A 20,549-nucleotide genomic window follows, 5' to 3' on the forward strand; every position below is an offset into this window, starting at 1 on the left:
CCAGCACCCGGCCCATATCCCTCCAAACCCTTCCTATTCATATACCCATCCAAATGCCTCTTAAATGTTGCAATTGTACCAGCCTCTATCACATCCTCTGGCAGCTCATTCCATACACGTACCACCCTCTGCGTGAAAAAGTTGCCTGGTAGGTCTCTTTTATATCTTTCCCCTCTCACCCTAAACCTATGCCCTCTAGTTCTGGACTCCCCAACCCCAGGGAAAAGACTTTGCCTATTTATCCTATCCATGCCCCTCATAATTTTGTAAACAGCTATAAGGTCACCCCTCAGCCCTCGACGCTCCAGGGAAAACAGCCCCAGCCTGTTCAGCTTCTCCCTGTAGCTCAGACCCTCCAACCCTGGCAACATCCTTGTAAATCTTTTCTGAACCCCTTCAAGTTTCACAACATATTTCCGATAGGAAGGAGACCAGAACTGCACGCAATATTGCAACAGTGGCCGAACCAATGTCCTGTACAGCCGCAACATTCCCTCCCAGCTCCTGTACTCAATATTCTGACCAATAAAGGAAAGCATACCAAATGCCTTCTTCACTATCCTATCTACCTGCGACTCCACTTTCAAGGAGCTATGAACCTGCATTCCAAGATGTCTTTGTTCAGCAACACTCCCTAGGACCTTACCATTTAGTGTATAAGTCCTGCTAAGATTTCCTTTCCCAAAATGCAGCACCTCGCATTTATCTGCATTAAACGCCATCTGCCACTTCTCAGCCCATTGGCCCATCTGGTCAAGATCCTTATGTAATCTGAGGTAACCCTCTTCGCTGTCCACTACACCTCCAATTTTGGTGTCATCTGCAAACTTACTAACTGTACCTCTTATGCTCGCATCCAAATCATTTATGTAAATGACAAAAGGTAGAGGGCCCAGCACCGATCCTTGTGGCACTCCATTGGTCACAGGCCTCCAGTCTGAAAAACAACCCTCCACCACCACCCTCTGTCTTCTACCTTTGAGCCAGTTCTCCCTGTATTCCATGAGATCTAACCTTGCTAATCAGTCTCCCATGTGGAACCTTGTCAAACGCCTTACTGAAGTCCATATAGATCACATCTACTGCTCTGCCCTCATCAATCTTCTTTGTTACTTCATCAAAAAACTCAATCAAGTTTGTGAGACATGATTTCCCACGCACAAAGCCATGTTGACTATCCCGAATCAGTCCTTGCCTTTCCAAATGCATGTATATCCGGTCCCTCAGGATTCCCTCCAATAACTTGCCCACCACCGAGGTCATGCTCACTGGTCTATAGTTCCCTGGCTTGTCCTTACCACCCTTCTTAAACAGTGGCACCAAGTATGCTAACCTCCAGTCTTCCGGCACCTCACCTGTGACTATCGATGATACAAATATCTCAGCAAGAGGCCCAGCAATCACTTCTCTAGCTTCCCACAGAGTACACTTGATCAGGTTCTGGGGATTCATCCACCTTTAACCGTTTCAAGACATCCAGCACTTCCTCCTCTGTAATCTGGACATTTTGCAAGATGTCACCATCTATTTCCCTACAGTCTGTATCTTCCATATCCTTTTCCATAGTAAATACTGATGCAAAATATTCATTTAGTATCTCCCCCATTTTCTGTGGCTCCACACAAAGGCTGCTTTGCTGATCTTTGAGGGGCCCTATTCTCTCCCTAGTTCCCCTTTTGTCCTTAATATATTTGTAAAAACCCTTTGGATTCTCCTTAATTCTATTTGCTAAAGCTATCTCATGTCCCCGTTTTTCCCTCCTGATTTCCCTCTTAAGTATACTCCTACTTTCTTTATACTCTTCTAAGGATTCACTCAATCTATCCTGTCTGTACCTGACATATGCTTCCTTCTTTTTCTTAACCAAACCCTCAATTTCTTTAGTCATCAGCATTCCCGATAGTTACCAGCCTTCCCTTTCACCCTGACAGGAATATACTTTCTATGGATTCTTGTTATCTCATTTCTGATGGCGTCCCATTTTCCAGCTGTCCCTTTACCTGCGAAAATCTGCCTCCAATCAGCTTTTGAAAGTTCTTGCCTAATATTGTCAAAATTGGCCTTTCTCCAATTTAGAACTTCAACTTTTAGATCTGGTCTATCCTTTTCCATCACTATTTTAAAACGAATAGAATTATGGTCACTGGCCCCAAAGTGCTCCCCCACTGACACCTCAGTCACCTGCCGTGCTTTATTTCCCAAGAGTAGGTCAAGTTTTGCACCTTCTCTAGTAGGTACATCCACATACTGAATCAGAAAATTGTCTTGTACACAATTAAGAAATTCCTCTCCATCTAAACCTTTAACACTATGGCAGTCCCAGTTGATGTTTGGAAAGTTAAAATCCCCTACCATAACCACCCTATTATTCTTACAGATAGCTGAGATCTCCTTACAAGTTTGTTTCTCAATTTCCCTCTGACTACTGGGGGGTCTATAATGCAATCCCAATAAGGTGATCATCCCTTTCTTATTTCTCAGTTCCACCCAAATAACTTTCCTGCATTTTCCCTATATCCCTTGATTCCCTTACTGATTAAAAATCTGTCTCTCACAGCCTTGAATATTCTTGACAACTAGGTCTTATAAGGCCTAATAAGTACAAACGTTCATAGGTTCACAATGCTCTGAGAGAAGGACTTCCACTTCACTTTGTTATGTGGTCAACCCCTTATTCTGAGATTATGACCTCTGATCTTTGACTCTCCTACAGTGGAAACAACCTCTCTGCATGTACCCTTCTAAGACCCTTAACAATCCTATATGGGTTCAGAGTAAGGGAGAAAGTTGAAGTCAGAGTTACTGAGCATTTCAGCTGCCAACGTTGGGCTCCTATTGATTTGAGTCACCTCCATCTTTACCATTTTGTAGTTGGCTATCCCCCATGAATTATTTTTACTCTGTATTGTTCCTTGTCCTTCTCCCGAGCTAACTTAAGTCTTATGATACAAAACTCACTGTCCACTAAATCTACTTGGCACATCCCATTCTCAAGAATCAAATGTAGCAGTGTTTCTTTTCCTGTTGGATACCGCTGTAGAAAAAGTTCATGAACACACTCTTTTCTATCTCTGCCCTTTACACTACGACTATCCCGATTTATATTCAGATAATTAAAGCCCCTTATTATAGCTATCCTACCATCTTTTCATATGTGTAATTTCCTTACAAATTTGATCCTCCAACACTCTTCCCACTCGTTGGTGGCCAAAGACTATACTTAGCAAATTAATTGTGTTTAAATTTGTTAGTTCTAACCAAATTTATCTGTCCTTAGCCCTCTGGAACATCCTCTTCTCCAGTACCAGAATGTTCTCCTTAAACAAAATTGCCACCCCTCCTCTTTCCTTTCTTCCTTGCCTTTTCTGGAGCTCTTATACAGAGGAATATGTAACACCAAGGTTTGCTCTTTTCAAAGCAGATCTCTTTAATCACCAGAATGGAATAATTCCATATGGTAATCTGCATTGTAACTCAACAGACATGTTTACCACACACTACACATTGATATGCAGCGAATCCTGTTTTAGACATGATTACTTTCTCCGTTACTCTGTTCCCATTTAATAATGCTGAAAATGTGTTGCTGGAAAAGCGCAGCAGGTCAGGCAGCATCCAAGGAACAGGAGAATCGACGTTTCAGGCATAAGCCCTTCTTCAGGAAAGGCCTGATCTCCAGCATCTGCAGTCCTCACTTTCTCCTCCCATTTAATAATGTCCAGCTGCAATGTTATATGTCTCTACTTGTATTATGTTGTATTTCTCTGTCAAGTTCACCTTAAACCTTCCCCAGCAGTACTAATAAATTGCCTAGCAAGTAAATAGTATTTTTAGATGCAATCAATCTGGCATGTACACGTCCTATTCCCCTACAGTAGTCCCAATGAGGTTGGAACCTAAAACCACTCTTTCTGCACCATATTTCTAAACACATCTTCATTTACTTTGTAGTCCTAGTTCCTACACCTGGTATTGGGAAGAATCTGGAGATTATTGCTTTTGGAGTCTTGCTTGCTCATCTCCTCTTTACCTCCCTATATTCTGAATGCAGGATCACATCCCGTTTTCTGCCTATGTCATTAGCATCACTGCGGATCATGACCACGGGTGCTCATCCTCCCCTTGCTGTTTTGCAGTCATCCTGTTTAATCGGTACACTAGTTCCTGACTGGTTAATAATCTGTATCAATATTGAAGGAATATTATTAAGTAAGCAGATACTAAATTCTTTTGTTATGTAGAGGGAAAGGCCACAAGGAGGTTATAATAGCTTCCATTAATCATGTTTAATTGAGTTGGACATGCAGGATGAGTGATTTTCTGCCTTAATAAAGGTTGATTGCATTTCACACCACCTTACTAATACTTACCTGGAAATAAAACTCCTCACAATGCTCAAAGCTGAATGTTATTTTTCCTTGTATATTTATCTAGTAGGCATGTACTCTGAAGTATAAACGTCAATGCAAATGCTGATTGGCATGTTTCTAAAACATTGCCTACTGCGTAAACAATTGCTTTCTTTACTCCGTAACAATTAGTCACAACTCGGTCTGAGCAGGAACGTTTGAAATTTCATGACCAACCAGTGTTTCTTTTTGCCAAATCATGACTGGGAAAGTGAAACATCTGCCCATGTGCCTCATTGATGCAGTTGTCCTAGATTAATTGTAGATTTACCAGACAACAAAAAATCATTTTCTGTGATCTGCATTCATTTGAGACTGTAAAATTTGTACTTCTTTGTTTGATCTGAACTGACTGGAACAGCCTGCTTTTCCAGATCATTAAATGCAATGAAAAACACAATCAAGACAGTGTTGTTTATCTAGGAGCATCTAACTGTTGCATATATCTATGACCATGCTATAAACTGCCTATGTCTCCCTGGAGCCTGAACTAATTGTATCGGGAATTAGGCTGAAGTAAAACACTGCAGTTGGTGTCCTGATTTATAGTTTCATAGTGGTAACGGGATTGATGGCAACATACTGTATTTGAAAAGGGGTTACTTGAGAAAAAACAAAAGATGAAATAATTTATCAGGAGAATAACAAAGTTGGACAAATGTATTTTTACACTATTAAATCTTTTGCTTTTCAGTGAATGCTTCAGTTTGTTTTACTATGTTGAAATTTGATACAATCACACTTAAATTCTTGAATATTTTGCTCAGTAATTAGGAATGTATACACTGTCAAGAATTGAAACTGGAGATTTCTTTCTGTGACTGTCTTTCAGTTGCCAGTGTATTACTATCCAACTGGCCAGTACCCTACCTCAACAGCCCAACAGTTCAGACCTGTTGCTTCTGTTCAATACAATGCACAGCGAAGTCAGCATATACCCCAGACCACACAACAAACAGGTATGGCACTTCATCTATATTGTTTGATTTCCCCAAGTGAAATTGCAGATTTACCCTTGAAGTTGTGTCTAATTTTTGACTTGTAGCCAGCAGAAACAGGGACAAATTGGATTGGCCACATGCTTGATGAGGGTATAATGGACGTACTTGAGTTAAGTAGCCTCTACAGCCACATTTTGCATTGAAAAATGCATCAAAATCAAGGAGTATTTTTTGAGCTTCAACTCCAGTCCACATTCATGCCTTTTCGATTTGATTCGATGTAATGCTTGTTAATGTGCCTGTAATACACTTTTGCTTTGTTTCGCACCATTTTGTGATGTCAATTTCCATAAGTGGGACTTTACTCTTATGATCGGAAATCTGTGACATTTTTTTAGTTGCAGTCCTAGCAGGATACATGAACCCGGAGATTAATGAGGTTCCCATTTACATCAATAATGCCACTAATGTAGAATTCAAATTACATCTTTAGTCTGTTCGAGCAAGTGAAAATCAAAGATCAGAGATTTGATAAGATGTAATGAATAGCCAATACTTTTGAAACTAAACAAAGTTAATTTATAAAATGCATTGAATAAGGTAATTGAAACAGTGAATGCCAATAAAGGGTCTTTGTGTGTTTCTGGGTAAGAGTGTTGCTTGCACGATATTTTATCTGGACAACATCAGAGTTACACGCAGACATATGAACATAACAAGTTTGCAGCAGGAGGAGGCCATTTGGCCCCTTGAGATTTCTCCATCATTTAATAAGGGCATGAATGAGCTGACTGTAACCTACACGCCACATTCTCATTCATCTCTGATTACCTTGTAATCCCTTGCTGACTGAGAATCTATCCACCTTTCCGCAATTCAGTGGGAATGACGAAATCTGTACATAGCCTCTGTATTTATCCATTTAAAGGTAAATACAAGAAATACCATCAAAGAACACTTCATAGATTTATAAATACCGATGGGTCACTTTCACAACTATCGGTATTATCAGCTCTACAACATCTGTGTTGTTGCACAGTAATTAAACTTTCATAAAGATTGTTTGATTCAAAATGAGTGTCTGTGTCCAGTTTAGGGTTCTGAAAAACATGGCCTGGCATTTAGATTTGATGCTTTAAAATATTTGCATAAGTTAATATGGTTAGGCCACTTCTGGAATATTGCATGCAATTCTGGTCCCCTTCCTATCGGAAAGATGTTGTGAAACTTGAAAGGGTTCAGAAAAGATTTACAATGATGTTGCCAGGGTTGGAGGAATTGAACTATAGGGAAAGGTTGAACAGGCTGGGGCTGTTTTCCCTGGAGCGTCGGAGGCTGAGGGGGTGACCTTATGGAGGTTTACAAAATTGAGGGGCATGGATAGGATAAATTGGCAAACTCTTTTCCCTGGGGTGCATGAGTCCAGAACTAGAGGGCATAGGTTTAGGGTGAGAGGGAAAAGATATAAAAGAGACCTACCGGGCAACCTTTACACATAGAGGGTTGTACGTGTATGGAATGAGCTGCCAGAGGATGTGGTGGAGGCTGGTACAATTGCAACATTTTAAGAGGCATTTGGATGGGTATATGAATAGGAAGGGTTTGGAGGGATATGGGCCAGGTACTGGCAGGTGGGACTAGATTGGGTTGGGATATCTGGTCGGCATGGACGGGTTGAACTGAAGGGTCTGTTTCCATGCTGTGCATCTCTATGACTCTTTGACTCTATGATAAAGCACAGAATTGCAGAATCTGGAGGTATTCACTTTGTTTTCTGTCTGAGAATTGCTGAGTATCAGCACCAGTCTCTGTTTTTGTGTGTTAAAGGGATTTTTCCAAACAACTGTATCTACAATCATAAGCTCTTCTAAAATGATGATGCAATTGGATTGCAGTCAAAAGCAGATCAAACTTTTTGAATAAATAAACAGACTTCAAAACTACTATCTTGATGAATTTCTGGATTGAATACATAAAATCAATTGGACGTTATTTAACATTTACTCATTGTTATCATGTTAAGATACCTTTTTCTATGATGTGAAATGTCCATTACCTATTATCCATCAGACTAACATTTTCTAACCCATCTGAGCACCTTTCCCTGTTAATAATCCTGATCTTTTACTTGACAGCTCTAATGAACTGGCAAGCACATTGTCTTAAGGTTAGTTACATCTGCCAGTCAGCACACTTCCATAAATCATCTTAATGAACACTGTTACAACTCCCACTGCAACATTTACAAATGAATTGTAAAGGAGGCAAAACCACTTTATTTAACTTTTTAAATGCTTACTACTGTTAATGAAAAGCTCACCCACCGTGCACGCCACCCTGCATCCACACCCCCCACCCCTCCTCCCCTACCCCCCACCCTAAGTAGCTGGTGTAATACTTACAAGCTGCTACAGTTTAGCTGAATCCATGAAAATTAAGAAATATATCTGCTCCGGCTCCCATTGCGTCTCAATCTGCCAGTTGCCTCATTAACTAAACTGGGTGGATTCTTTGTCTGATCCCTCTGCATCCTTGTGAAAATGACCAAGGCTGAAAATGGCAATATGGATCCTGGCTGTCACACTCAGCAGCCATTTGTTTTTGAGTCCGACTTCTGTTTGGTCCTCTCATATCAAATAGTTCTCCACCAGTTTGTGAGTTATGAAACTAAATGGCAATGCTTTCTTGTTAAATTTGTTCACAGAATGCTGCCTTATATATCTCTGCCTCCTGCCTACCAAGATCCTGCATTCCATCAGTCCCTTCTAGATGATTAACAAACCAATTTACATAAAATTAATATACAGGACAATGAAAAGCCAGCTTATGGTCTAAGAATACTTTTCCTACATCCTCAAAGATATCAATAGTTCAAATGTTGCTATTTGTGGCAGCATAAATGTTTGTTATCACTGTTTACACTTTATTGTTCAAGGGTGTGATATTATTTAGTTAGATACCTAAGTTTTCTTTATAAATACATGCTGCCTCCACAATATGAATGATAGAAGATGGGAGCTGATAACTATTGATCTTGAAGAGACAGCTCTTAGGAAACAGTACAAAGTTTCTGGAGAGGGGGCCGTTACACTGTAAGAGAGTGAGTAGCAGGTCTCACAGTGAACCGGTCTCTTTTCTAGGAGCTACACGATCGTTAACAGACGTACTGCATTTTTAAAATTTAAAATAGTAGATTAATTATTTGTAATTATTTTACTTCTGCATTTTTCAACTATTTATTTTGTAACTCTTTGCTTGAAATGTGCTAAATCGTATCTTCATGAAAATAATCTTGTTGTCATAATTCTGCTCTTTCTGAAAACCGTGACAGTATGCCATTTCTCAAATCCTGCTCATGAAGTAATTGATAAGTGTTATGTAAACTAACCACAATTTTAATGTATTGTTAATTGAATGCATTTAATGTTGGTTTTATTTGTACAGGCTTGGTTAGTGCAAAATCTTCAAGAGTGGTCACGTTCTTTGGCTTTGCATTTTGACCTATCTAGTGCCTTTTATATCCCACTCATGTAGTTTCCTAAAGCAAGTCACTTGATTTCCTCTCAACCCATCACCAGCCATCTCAATGAAAATCTTGACTAGTGTGTTTATATTGAGTTTCTGCATTAATTTTGGACAAACTTTAAGTGCATGTATATTTGTTTTTTCTCTAAAGCCTTGTTTGTTTCAAAAATCCATTAATGCAAACTCTTGAGCAGACTTCTTATTCAAAAACGATGTGAAAATCTTATGCAGATTTGTCTTTTTTCCTTTTAAATGCGCCCAATAATGCAGCAAAATCGAGTTCTATTTTTATTTATGTATCACCCAAGGTTAAGTCCATTCAAACAATAAGAAAAGGTAGGGGAATCGAAGCTTCTTGGATGACGAAAGTGGATAGAAATCATGATGAAACAAAAGCTATTGTTTATGATGCACTACAGATGAACACTGCAAGTGAGATCCAAGTCAAATACAATAATTGAGATCTGAAGTGAAGAGGAAGATGAGACTAGCAAAATGAGAATTTGAGAATAGAATGGCCCCTAACAAAAGGGAACCTAAAATCATTCTCGAACACATAACTAATAAGAGGGCAGTGAGAAGCAGAATGGGACCTATTGGGGCACAGTAGGTGTGTTATGACAATAGGCAGAGGGCAAGGCTGAAATACATAATGAGTAATTATTAAAGAAAATGTAACTGACAAAACAACAGTAGGAGCAGAAATGGTAGTGATAATGGATGGGATGAAAATTGATAGGCAGGATGGGAAAGACTTAATACGTTGAAGAGTGGATTAGTCACTTACACCCTGCAAAATAATAAGAGAGGAGAAAGGAGAAGATATGTGTTGTTGGAGCTTTAGAGCATTTCAAAGGGATTGTTCTCTTTCTGACATTCTGGCCTACCTGTCTATCATGCCTGACAGTCCATACCACCCCCACGGTACCGTCCCAGCAATCAGAGAGAGGAGTGCTTGTCTTTTGATCTCCTCCCTCTTCAATTTCCAAGGCCCTGAACACATTTTCCAGGTGACTCTGAAGTAATGCTTTTCTAATGCTCCTTTCAAGCTAATCTACAGTGTTCACTGCTCACCATGTAATTTCCTCCTCAGACAAAACACAGACTGGATGACCACTTTGAAAAATGCATCTGCTCAGTCTGCAAGCATGAGCCCAACTTTGTGGTAGTTTGCTATTTTAACACATTGCCTTGCTCCCATGCTCACAATTCTGTCCTGTGCCTCCTACAGCATTCCATAGAAGCCCAAGCAAGCTGGAGGAGGAACACTTCACATTCTGCATGGGCATTTTGCAGCCTTCTGGACCCAGCATTAAGTTCAATAACATGAGACATTCAAACCTGCTCTCCATTTTACAATCCAACATTGTGCTCTAATGAGATTAGCTGGTAACTCCAGAGGATGGAATTACTTGCCATTGCGGGACAAAAGTCCCTGTCTGCACTAACTTTCCTCAATCGTGGTGTTATTTTTGAAGAAGATTTGTTCTGAGTCTCTCGGTTTACTGTCAACTTTCCTTCCAGAGTTGTGAATCATTCACCTTCCCCTGCTCCCCCCTCCCCCCATAATCTCCCTGTTACTTTCTGTCTGTTGTTTGTCAACCAAGGCCTTATATCAAGGAAAAAAAATGAATTTGTTAACAAGGTTAAATTGTCAACATTACATTAGGTTTAATAGAACATAAAACAAGTAAGAATTTATAGAAGCTTATAAAATCATGAGGGGCATAGATAAGGTGAATAGCAAAGGTCTTTTCCCAAAGGTGGGGGAGTTCAAGACTAGGGGGCATATTTGAGAGGAGAAAGATTTAAAAAGGACATGAGGGGCAGCTTTTTAAACAGGGTGTGGTTAGTGTGTGGAATGAACAGCCAGAGGAAGTGGTGGATGCAGATACAATGTTTAAAAGACATTTGGATAAGTACATGAATAGGAAGGGTTTGGAGGGATATGGGCCAAATGGAGACAGGTAGGACTAGTTTAGTTTGGGAACATGGTCAGAATGAACAGAAGGGTCTGTTTCTATGCTGTCCAACACTATGACTATTTTTTATTTGCTCACGGCTTTTGAACATTGCTGGCAAGTCCAATGTTTATTGCCCATCCCTAATTGCCCAAGAGAAGCTGATGCCCAGTTGCCTCATTAAACCATTACAGTCCACGTGGTGAAGCTGTAGCCACAGTGCTTTGGGAAGGGAGTTCAGCATTTGACCCAGCAACAGTGAAGGAATGTGATATAGTTCCAAGTCAGGATGGTTGTCCCTTACAAGGGCAGGAAGATGGTGCTGTTCCCATGTTTTTTTTAAAATTCATTCATTCACAGGGTGAGGGTGTCACTGGCTAGGTCAGCATTTCTTGTTCTTCCCAGACATCAGTTGAGAGTCAACTACATTGCTGTGGGTCTGTGATTCAGACTAAATAAGGGTGGCAGTTTCCTTCCCTCAAGGGCATTAGAGAATCAGATGGACTTTTCCAATAATGGATTCATGGTCATCATCAGACTCTTAAATCCAGATTTTTTTTAATTGAATTCAAATCCCACCATCTGGACTCCGAGCACATTACCTGGCTCTCTGGATTAACAATCTAGTGATAATACCACCAGACCATCACCTCCCCAACATTTGCTGCTCTTATTATTCTAGTTGGTAGAAACCACAAGTTTATAAATTACTTTCGAAGTAGCATTGGTGAATTGTTAATCTGTATCTTGTAGATGGTACATAATGTTATTCCTGTGTGTACAGACGAACCTCAATTATCCGAAGCTCACGGCCGGGGAGTATTTCATTCGGTTAATCAAATTTCGGATAATCAAGTGCCGGATAACATATTTTGGCCGAGCTTCAGGACTTTGCGATCTTGCCAGATAATCTGAAATTTGGATAATCGAATGCCGGAAAATCGAGGTTCCTTTGTAATTGGTGAAAGGATTGAATGTTGAAGGTGTTTGGTGGAGTGCCAGTGAAGAGGGAAGGTTTGTCCTGGATGTGTCGAGCTTCTTGAGTGTTCTCCAACCTGCACTCGCCCAGTCAAATGAACAATTATCTATGACATTCCTGACTTGTCCCTTGTCAATGGTGGAAAGGCTCTGAGAGGAAGTGAGGTAACTGCTGCAGAATTTCTGACCTCGGTCTGTTCTTGTCGTCACAGTATTTAAATGGCAGTTTTTGGCTGATGAGCTTGGCTCCTCCATTATTGGGGAAGGGGATTTTGTGAAAATTCCATGACTGTTCTGTGGCAGAACTTCAGAGTTTAGATCCGATCTGTCAGTTGTGAGATTGCTAAGCTCGGTCTTGCATACTGCTCACATTGTTTGACACGCAAGTAGTGCTGTGCTGTGCTGTAGTTTCACCAGGTTAATACTCCATTTTTAAGTATGTCTGGTGCTGCTCCTGGTATGTCATCCTGGACTCTTTGAACCAGTGTTGATTTCTGAAGAAGGGTCACCGGACTGAAATGTTGACTCTGCTTTCTCTCCATAGATACTGCCATCCCCTGCTGACCTTCTCCAGCAATTTCTGTTTTTGTTTTAGATTTCAAGCATCTGCAGTTCTTTTGTTTTGATTTCCCTCTTTTTGATTCCTTTACCATTTGCCTCAGGCCCAGTCTAGAGAATATGTCCTTCAGGACTGGACCAGCTCAGTCATCAGAAATTAAAGCATTGACTCAGAGTACACTTTGTGCCCTTACCACCCTCAATGTATCCTGCAAGTGGTGTTCAAAATGGAAGAGTTTGGTTTATCACTGAGGGAGCTGAGGGTGGTCGGTAGTAATCAGCAGGAGGTTTCCTTTTCCTATGTTTCCCATGGGATCCAGCACCAAGGTTAAAGACTCCCAGGACAACTCCGTCCCAAATGTATACCTTCATGCCACCAGCTCTGCTAGGCCTTTCCTGTGGGACGGGACATATCCAGGAATGGTGATGTTGGTGTTTGAGACATTGTCTGTATGTTATGATTCTGTGAGAATGATTATGGCAGGCAGTTGCTTGACTGTTCTGTAGGACAGTGCTCTCAATTATGGCACAAATCACAGGTGTTAGTAAGGAGGATTTTACAAGGTTAACAGAGTTGTGAATGCCCTTTTTATTTCTGGCTTGACAAGGAATGTTCATGCTGCTATCGATCTGAGCTCCAACCCCTTTTCATTTTCTGAGCCCCTGTCCCCAACTCATCATCACAATGGAATTGTCGTGTCTCTAACCAATAGATATTCACTGGCCAGAACCCAGTGAACTGTCCCAGTCATTTGTTTTCTTATGGGGCTCACCATCTCTTTGTAAATGGACTCAGCCTCTCACAAAACATTGGCTGGCCCATCTGTTTTCCCAGCCCAACTATCTTAGAGTTAAAATTTTTCCTACAGTTTCTTTAATTTTATTTTTTGAATTCCTTGCTGATTTTCACAATTGATTTCCTTCCTTTCTCTATCTTTTCATTGATATTTCATTTGGGTACACTTGTACAGGGACTGGTCACTTTTTTGATACCTTATCTATGCGTGAGTTCTGCTAGTAACTGTTGCAGCCGGCTTGATTCTATTTTTGTCCAATATCCAACCACAGAGAGAGCTATTGGAAAGTAATCAGCAGCATAAATTGTGCTCAAATTGCCTAGAATACTACACCTCAGAACAGAGCCATGAGCCTCCTCTGATAAAATGATGCATTGGTTCCTTTCCCAAAACCCCTTGAGATATTTTTTTTGTACCTGTTTATCCAGATGCCTTTTGAAAACTGTTTTATTTCTATTTCTGCCATTGTTCTTTTGTATGCCCTATGAATATTTATCACAAAAAGAACATGGTAATTTTTCACCTTACTCTGTTGGTCTTACATTAATGCAAATCTTTAGTGCTAGATGCTTTTCAGTCTGTCAGCAACTCCCTAAGTCTCAAGCTTTTCAAGATTTTGATATTATTCCTGTATCTTTAGAGGTTATTTCAGTTGCTCTGTTCCAAGATACAAGAATAAATTTATCATTTGATATATTTTTGTCTTGCTTTTCTCCATTTAATTTATCAGTATGTTTTATGAATTCTCTTAATTTCATTAAATCAATTCTCCCTGTTTACACACCTTTCTACTCTCTCAGTTTTTTTGCACGAAAGACTCACTTTAAATTACCCTTAACCATTCTTTCCTCAGACCTCAAACTCCAGAACTGCTTCACCATGGCTTATTCAACTCTAACTTTAACACTTGAAGTTCTTAAAATATTCTTTGTTTAATCAAAAAAAAGGTGAATGCAACCCTCTAAGGTGAGTTTTTAAAATTGAAATCTAGATATTCAAGTATGATAAAAATATCAAAGAATTCCTCAAACAAAAAACAAGGATTCTTCCACCCAGTGCAAACTAAAGGTAAACTAAATTAAACTAGGTAAATATAGTACTATAAACAGCTCCAAGTTTAGCCATAATGTCCCTTCATGTTTAAAATTCAATTTAACCTTGCACCACGTGTGTGCATTGTTTTGTAAGAAAATTTTAATTTTATTTTGGATAAACCTAATTTACTTTATAAGTGGCATTTAACTGAATGCTACAGTTCATATTCTTAGTTGCAAGCGAGTTTTGAGAAGATTTGTAGCTCAGGTTGAGATTGTAGGTTTGCTCGCTGAGCTGGAAGGTTCATTTCCAGATGTTTCGTCACCCTACTAGGTAACACCTTCAGTGGGCCTCAGGTGAAGCACTGCTGAAAATTCCTGCTTTCTATTTATATGTTTGGGTTTCTTTGTACTGGTGATGTCATTTCCAGTGGTGATATTATTTCCTGTAGTGAAGTCACTTCCTGTTCATTTTCTCAGGTGGAGGTAGATGCGGTCTAACTCGATATGTTTGTTGTTGGAGGTCCGGTTGGAATGCCATGCTTCCAGGAATTCTCTGCATGTCTCTGTTTGGCTTGTCCTAGGATGAATGTGCTGTCGCAGTCGAAGTGATGTCCTTTCTCACCTGTATGTGAGGATACTAGTGAGAAAGGGTCATGTTTTAATGTGGCTAGTTGGTGTTCATGTATTCTGGTGGCTAGTTTTCTGCCTGTTTTTCCAGTGTTTGTTACAGTCCTTACATGGTATTTTGTAAATGACATTAGATTTGCTTATAGTTGCTAGCCTGAAGCAGAGTTTTTCAAGAATTTCAGTGAAACAACAGCTTCATTTAAAAACCAGTTGAAATGAATCTTCATTAATCGACTCAGGCCTTTTATATTAGGAGCATATATGAGTAGCCAACCTAGTGCTACTTGGTACTTGAATAGAACTTGCACTAGAGTACCAAAGTTCTGTATTTCAGCGAGTGAAATGGAAGAAGGGAAAGAGACGTCTGCCTACAATTGTCCAGCACCAGGAATTGATTCTCATTCTTTATTTGAGTTCGGGGAGGAAATAGTCCCCATAGGGGACCATGTGGGGGATAGATATTGCTCTTTGTAGCTCTGAGGATGAATCACAATGGTTGTGCTGCCTACCCAGTACCAGTGTTAAGAACATCTTTTCAGGTGGAGAGGAACTTGGGATGAGAGAAGAGCAATCAATTTATCGCTATCCATGTTGACACAAAATACCTTGATAGAACTGAAAAGGAGTTACAGCTGAAATTTTTGAACAGCTAGGAACTAAATGAAAAAGCAGAACATCCAAGGTAATAATCTTGGACTTACCATCTGAGCCATAGGCACATTGACATATGGTAAATACAGTCCAAAAGTTAAATGCTTTGCAGAAAGATTGGTGTGGTTAGAATGGCTTTGAGTTTGTGTAGCACTGGCACCAGTACTCATGTAGAAGGAAGCTGTTCCATTGGTATGGTCTTCACTTAAACCATATCAGGACAAACATCCTGGTGAGTTGAATGACTCTGGCTCCGGAGAGGATTTTAAAATAAATATGAAGGGTGGGTGTGCATGATTTATAGAGAGAGAGGATACATAGGCTTATAAATGAAAAGGATAATGCAGCACTTCCAGGCAGTTACTTAGACAATGACACTCAGATTAGGTCAGGAAAGGACAAAATGCATGACCATCCAAAGACAGCAGCAAGTAGAGTCAAAGGGAGAATAATGGTAAAAAGACAAAATTAATGGCTGTGTAATTGAAATGCACATATTATTTTTCACAAAGCAAATGTAATAATGGGATGAATAAAGGATACTGAATTTTACCTTATAGACATTACATACATATGGTTACAAAGAGATTAAAGCTGCATTCTGAATATTCAGGGATATGTGACTTTTCAGAAGTACAGGCAAGAAGGAAAGAGTGGTGGAGCAGCTTTGTTAGTAAGAGATGGAATAAGTATGACAGAAAAAAAAGTCTTGGATCATAAGATATTGGTGAAATTAAGAACGGAAATTTGCCGAAGTAGCCACAAGAAAGAACGCATTGGGCGTATTGAGAACATTGTTCTAGGACAATATATTGTAAACCAGGCATCAGGTTTTTCTGGATCTGGTAATATGTAATGAGGCAGGTTTAATAAATGATTTTAGAACAAAGGATCCCCCAGAAAACAGTGACCATAACATGGTAAAATTTAGCTTTCAGTTTAAGAGTGAGAATATTGTGTCTGAAACAACTGTGCTAAACTTAAGAGTATAATTACAACTGAGTTAGAACAGAATTTGCTGGAGTGGACTGGGAAAGAAGTTTTGCAGAAAAGATGGTTGTTGAATAATGGCAGCTGTTTATGAAAACAGTGAATAGCTTACAACAAGAATATATCTCAGTGAGGGAGAAGGATACAAGGCAGGGGATAAATTGACCTTAGTTAACCGAGGAAGTTAAGAATAGCACCAAATTAAAAGAAAACAGTGTATTATGTGGCAAAGGTTAGTGGTGAGACAGAGGATTGGGAACATTTTAAAAATCTACATGACAAGAAAATAAATTCTGAAGGTCAACTAGTATGAAAAGTACAAATGGACAGTAAGAGCTTCTTTAAATATATTAAAAGAGAAAGGCCAAAGTGAATGTAGGCTCCTTAGAGATTGAGACTGGGGAAATAATAACAGGGAACCAAGGAGTGTGAGTAAATAATTTGCATCTGTTTTCATAGTTTGGAAGACACTAATGCTTTTCAAAACATATTAAATAATCAAGGAGCGAAATGAGAGTGTTGGAAATAATTGCAATGACTATCACTTGCAGCATTAGTATTCCTAGTACATTTTCTGTAAAGGCCAATGCATCTCCTGGAGCTGATTGGTTGCATCCTAGGATATTAAAAGAAGTAACTACATAGAGATATTGGATACACTGGTAGTAATTGTATAAGATCCTTAAATTGTGGAAAAATCCCAGAACATTGAAATTTTCGAATGTTTAAAGGGAGGGAGACAAAAAGAACTGACTATAGGTCAGTTGCTTAACATCCATCTTTGGGAAATGTTAGTGTCCATTATAAAAGATGTAATAGCAGAGCATTTAGAAAATACATAATACAGAGGAACTTCAATCATCCAAATGACACGGGCAGGGAGTATTTTGTTCAGATAATCAAATGTTCGGATAATCGAATGGCAGATAACACAGTTTAGCCAAGCATTGGGACCTTGCGATCTTGTCCGGATAATTCAAAATTTGGATACTGGAATGCCAGATAATCGAGGTTCCTCTGTATAATTAAGTAAACTCAATACAGCTTCGTGAAAGGACATTCATGACTGACCAAATGATTTACAGTTCTTTGAGGGGGTAACAAACAGGATAGAGAAGGGAGCAGCAGTAGACATAACATATGTGGTTTCCAAAAGTCATTTGATAAGGTACTGCACATAAGGCTGTACCTTAATAAGAGCCCATGTTGTAAGGGGTAGTATGTTAGCATTAATAGAGGGTTGGCTAACCATAGAGAAAGCTGTAGAGGTAAAAACAATGACTGCAGATGCTGGAAACCAGATTCTGGATTACTGGTGCTGGAAGAGCACAGCAGTTCAGGCAGCATCCAGGAGCTTCGAAATCGACAAGTTCCTGGATGCTGCCTGAACTGCTGTGCTCTTCCAGCACCACTAATCCAGAATAGAGAAAGCTGAGTTGGGGTAAAGGGGGCATTTTAAGAATGGCAACCTGTAATGAGTGGAGTGCCACAGGGATCAGTGCTGAGGCCAATTTATTTTGAATGCAATGAATTAGATGAGGAAAACTAATTTAATTTTGCCAAGTTTGCAGATGATAGAAAAATAAATGAGAAGGCAAGTCATGAGAATGGCATAAACAGTACACGGGTGTATATGGACAGATTACTGACTGAGCAAAAACTTGGCAGATGAAATATAGTGTGGGAAAATGTGAGACTTGTGCCTTTTGGCAGAAAGAATAGAAGAGCTGAATGTTATTAAAATGTGTAATACTGCAGAAAGCTGCACCACATGGAGATGTTTTGGGTTCTTGAGCATGAACAATGAAAAGATAGCATAAAAGTTGAAAAGTGGTAGGGAAGGGAAACAAAATGGCCTTTATTTCAAAGTAAAGAGAATATAAAAATAGACAAATCTTATTGAAAGTGTACAACTCAATAGTTATAACACACCTAGATTGCTGTGAACAAATGTGATCTTGTCTTAAGCAAGATAGACTGACATTGGAGGCAGCCCAGAGAAAATTCACTACGTTGCCCCGACATGGAGAGATTTGTATGGAAGAGTTTGAATGGGTTGGGCCTGTACTTATTGGAGTTTATAAGAATGAGAAATAACCTTATTGAAAATGCAACTTTCTTAAGGTGCTTGATGGTAGATACTAAGAGGTCGGTTCCCCTTGGTGGAGAGTCTAGTACTAGAGGGCATAATCTCAGAATAAGAGGTTTCTCATTTTGGACAGAGGTGAGACAGAATGTTGCCTCTCAGAGGGTAGGGAATCAATGAAATTCTTTACTGCAGAAGGCTATGGATGTTGAGATATTAATGCATGTTCCAGTCTGAGATGGGAAGATTTTAATCAGTAAGGGAATCAAGAGTAATGTAAATAATGCAAGAAATTGGGTTTGAGTTTTATCAGATCAGCTATGAACTGTAAACAACAAATGCTGGGGATCATAGCGGGTCAGGTAGCATCCATGGAGAGAGAGTAAGCTAACACTTCAAGTCTAGATGATTTTTCATCAGAGCTAAAGTGAAGTGTGGAGGGGACAGCATTTATGCTATGGTTGGGCATGAGGGGGTGTGGTGAGGTGTAGAATGCTGGAAGAGAAAAAATGTTGATAGTTCAGATTAAGTGATCAAAATGTGAGATGGCAGAATAATGGTGTGTCTAATTGCCAGACTGGAAAGAACATTCAGGACCACTGGGATGGAGGTTGGGTAGGGGGGGAAGGAGACAGGACATGGTGACAGAGAATGCAACAAGTAAAGCTAAAACAAAAGGGAGGAATGGGAGTGAGTTCACAATTTGAAGGTGTTGAACTCAATATGAAGTCCACAGTGGCTCAGTGGTTAGTACTGCTGCCTCATAGTGCCAGGGATCCAAATTCAATCCCAGCTTTGGGAGACAGTCTGTGTGGAGTTTGCACATTTTCCCTTTGTCTGTGTGGGTTTCTTCTGCCTTCCCTCCCACCTTCCAAAGATGTGCAGGTTAGCTGAATTGGCCATGCTAAATTGCTTTTTGTGGTCTGGGATGTGTGGGTCAGGTGCATTACTAAGGAGTAAATGTAGAGTAATAGATTAAAGGAATTGGTCTGGGTGGGTTACTTTTCAGAGGGTTGGTGTGGACTTGGCCTAATGGCCTATTTCCACACTGCAAGGATTCCATGATCTATGAGGTTGTGAAGTGTCTAGTCTGAAGATGAGATGTTATTCCTCCATGGGAAAGTACTGTGGGTGGGAGTGTGTGTTAGTGATCAATAAATGGACTAGGGTGTCCTGGAGGGAATGACCTCTACCTTACCATGTAATTGCAGAAGGTGCAACACCTGCCTCTTCATCTCCTCCCTGCTCTTTTCAGGTGAAGCAGCATTTCACCTGTACCTCCTCCAGTCTTGTGTATTGTATTTACTGCACCCAATGTGGTCAACTCTACACTGGGGAAACCAAACACAGACTGGGTGAACACTTTGTGGAACACCTCCAACCTGTGCGCAAGCCAATCATTTTAACACAGCATCCTGCTCGCATGCTCACTTGTCCGTCCTTGGCATGCTGCAGTGCTCCAGTGAATCACAGCATAAACTGGAGGAACAGCATCTCATCTTAAGACTAGGCACTTTACAGCCTTCTGGACTTAATATTGAGTTTAACACCTTCAGACTGCGAACCAATTTCCATTCTTCCCTTTCTTTTAGCTTTACTTATTACATTCCCTGTCACCAGGACCTCTCTTCCCACCCCCCACCCCAGTGGGACTGTCTGTTCTTTCCGGTTTGGTAGTTAGACACACCATTGTTCTGCCCTTCTCACATTCTGACCACTTAATCTGAACATCCAGCACCTTTTTTTCCCCAACAGTGTACACCCCACCACATCCCCCCCAACTATAGCATAAATGCTGTCCCCTAAACACTTCACTTCAGCTCTGATGAAAAGTCATCCAGACTCAGGACATTCTCTCCATGGATGCTGTCTGACCTGCTGTGATCTCCAGCATTTGTTGTTTGCGGTTCAGATTCAAGCATTTGCAGTAATTTGCTCTTACATCAGATCTGCCGTGCTGTCATTGAATGGCAGAACAGATTTGATGAG

General features: G+C 40.1%; 1 protein-coding gene across 1 annotated transcript in view; it reads left to right on the top strand.

Annotated features, from left to right (window-relative positions):
- Nucleotides 1-20,549, top strand: part of LOC122549297 (cAMP-regulated phosphoprotein 21-like) — a 237,615-nt gene that overhangs the window by 187,428 nt on the left and 29,638 nt on the right. The window contains exon 20 of the mRNA XM_087986133.1: nt 5,242-5,368. Coding sequence (XP_087842259.1) covers nt 5,242-5,368 — 127 coding nt within the window. The remainder of the gene's footprint in view (nt 1-5,241; nt 5,369-20,549) is intronic.

The sequence above is a fragment of the Chiloscyllium plagiosum genome, unplaced genomic scaffold, assembly GCF_037043375.1.
Source record: "Chiloscyllium plagiosum isolate Xiang-an unplaced genomic scaffold, Cpla_swu_hap1 HiC_scaffold_4, whole genome shotgun sequence".
Taxonomy (NCBI): Eukaryota; Metazoa; Chordata; class Chondrichthyes; order Orectolobiformes; family Hemiscylliidae; genus Chiloscyllium; species Chiloscyllium plagiosum.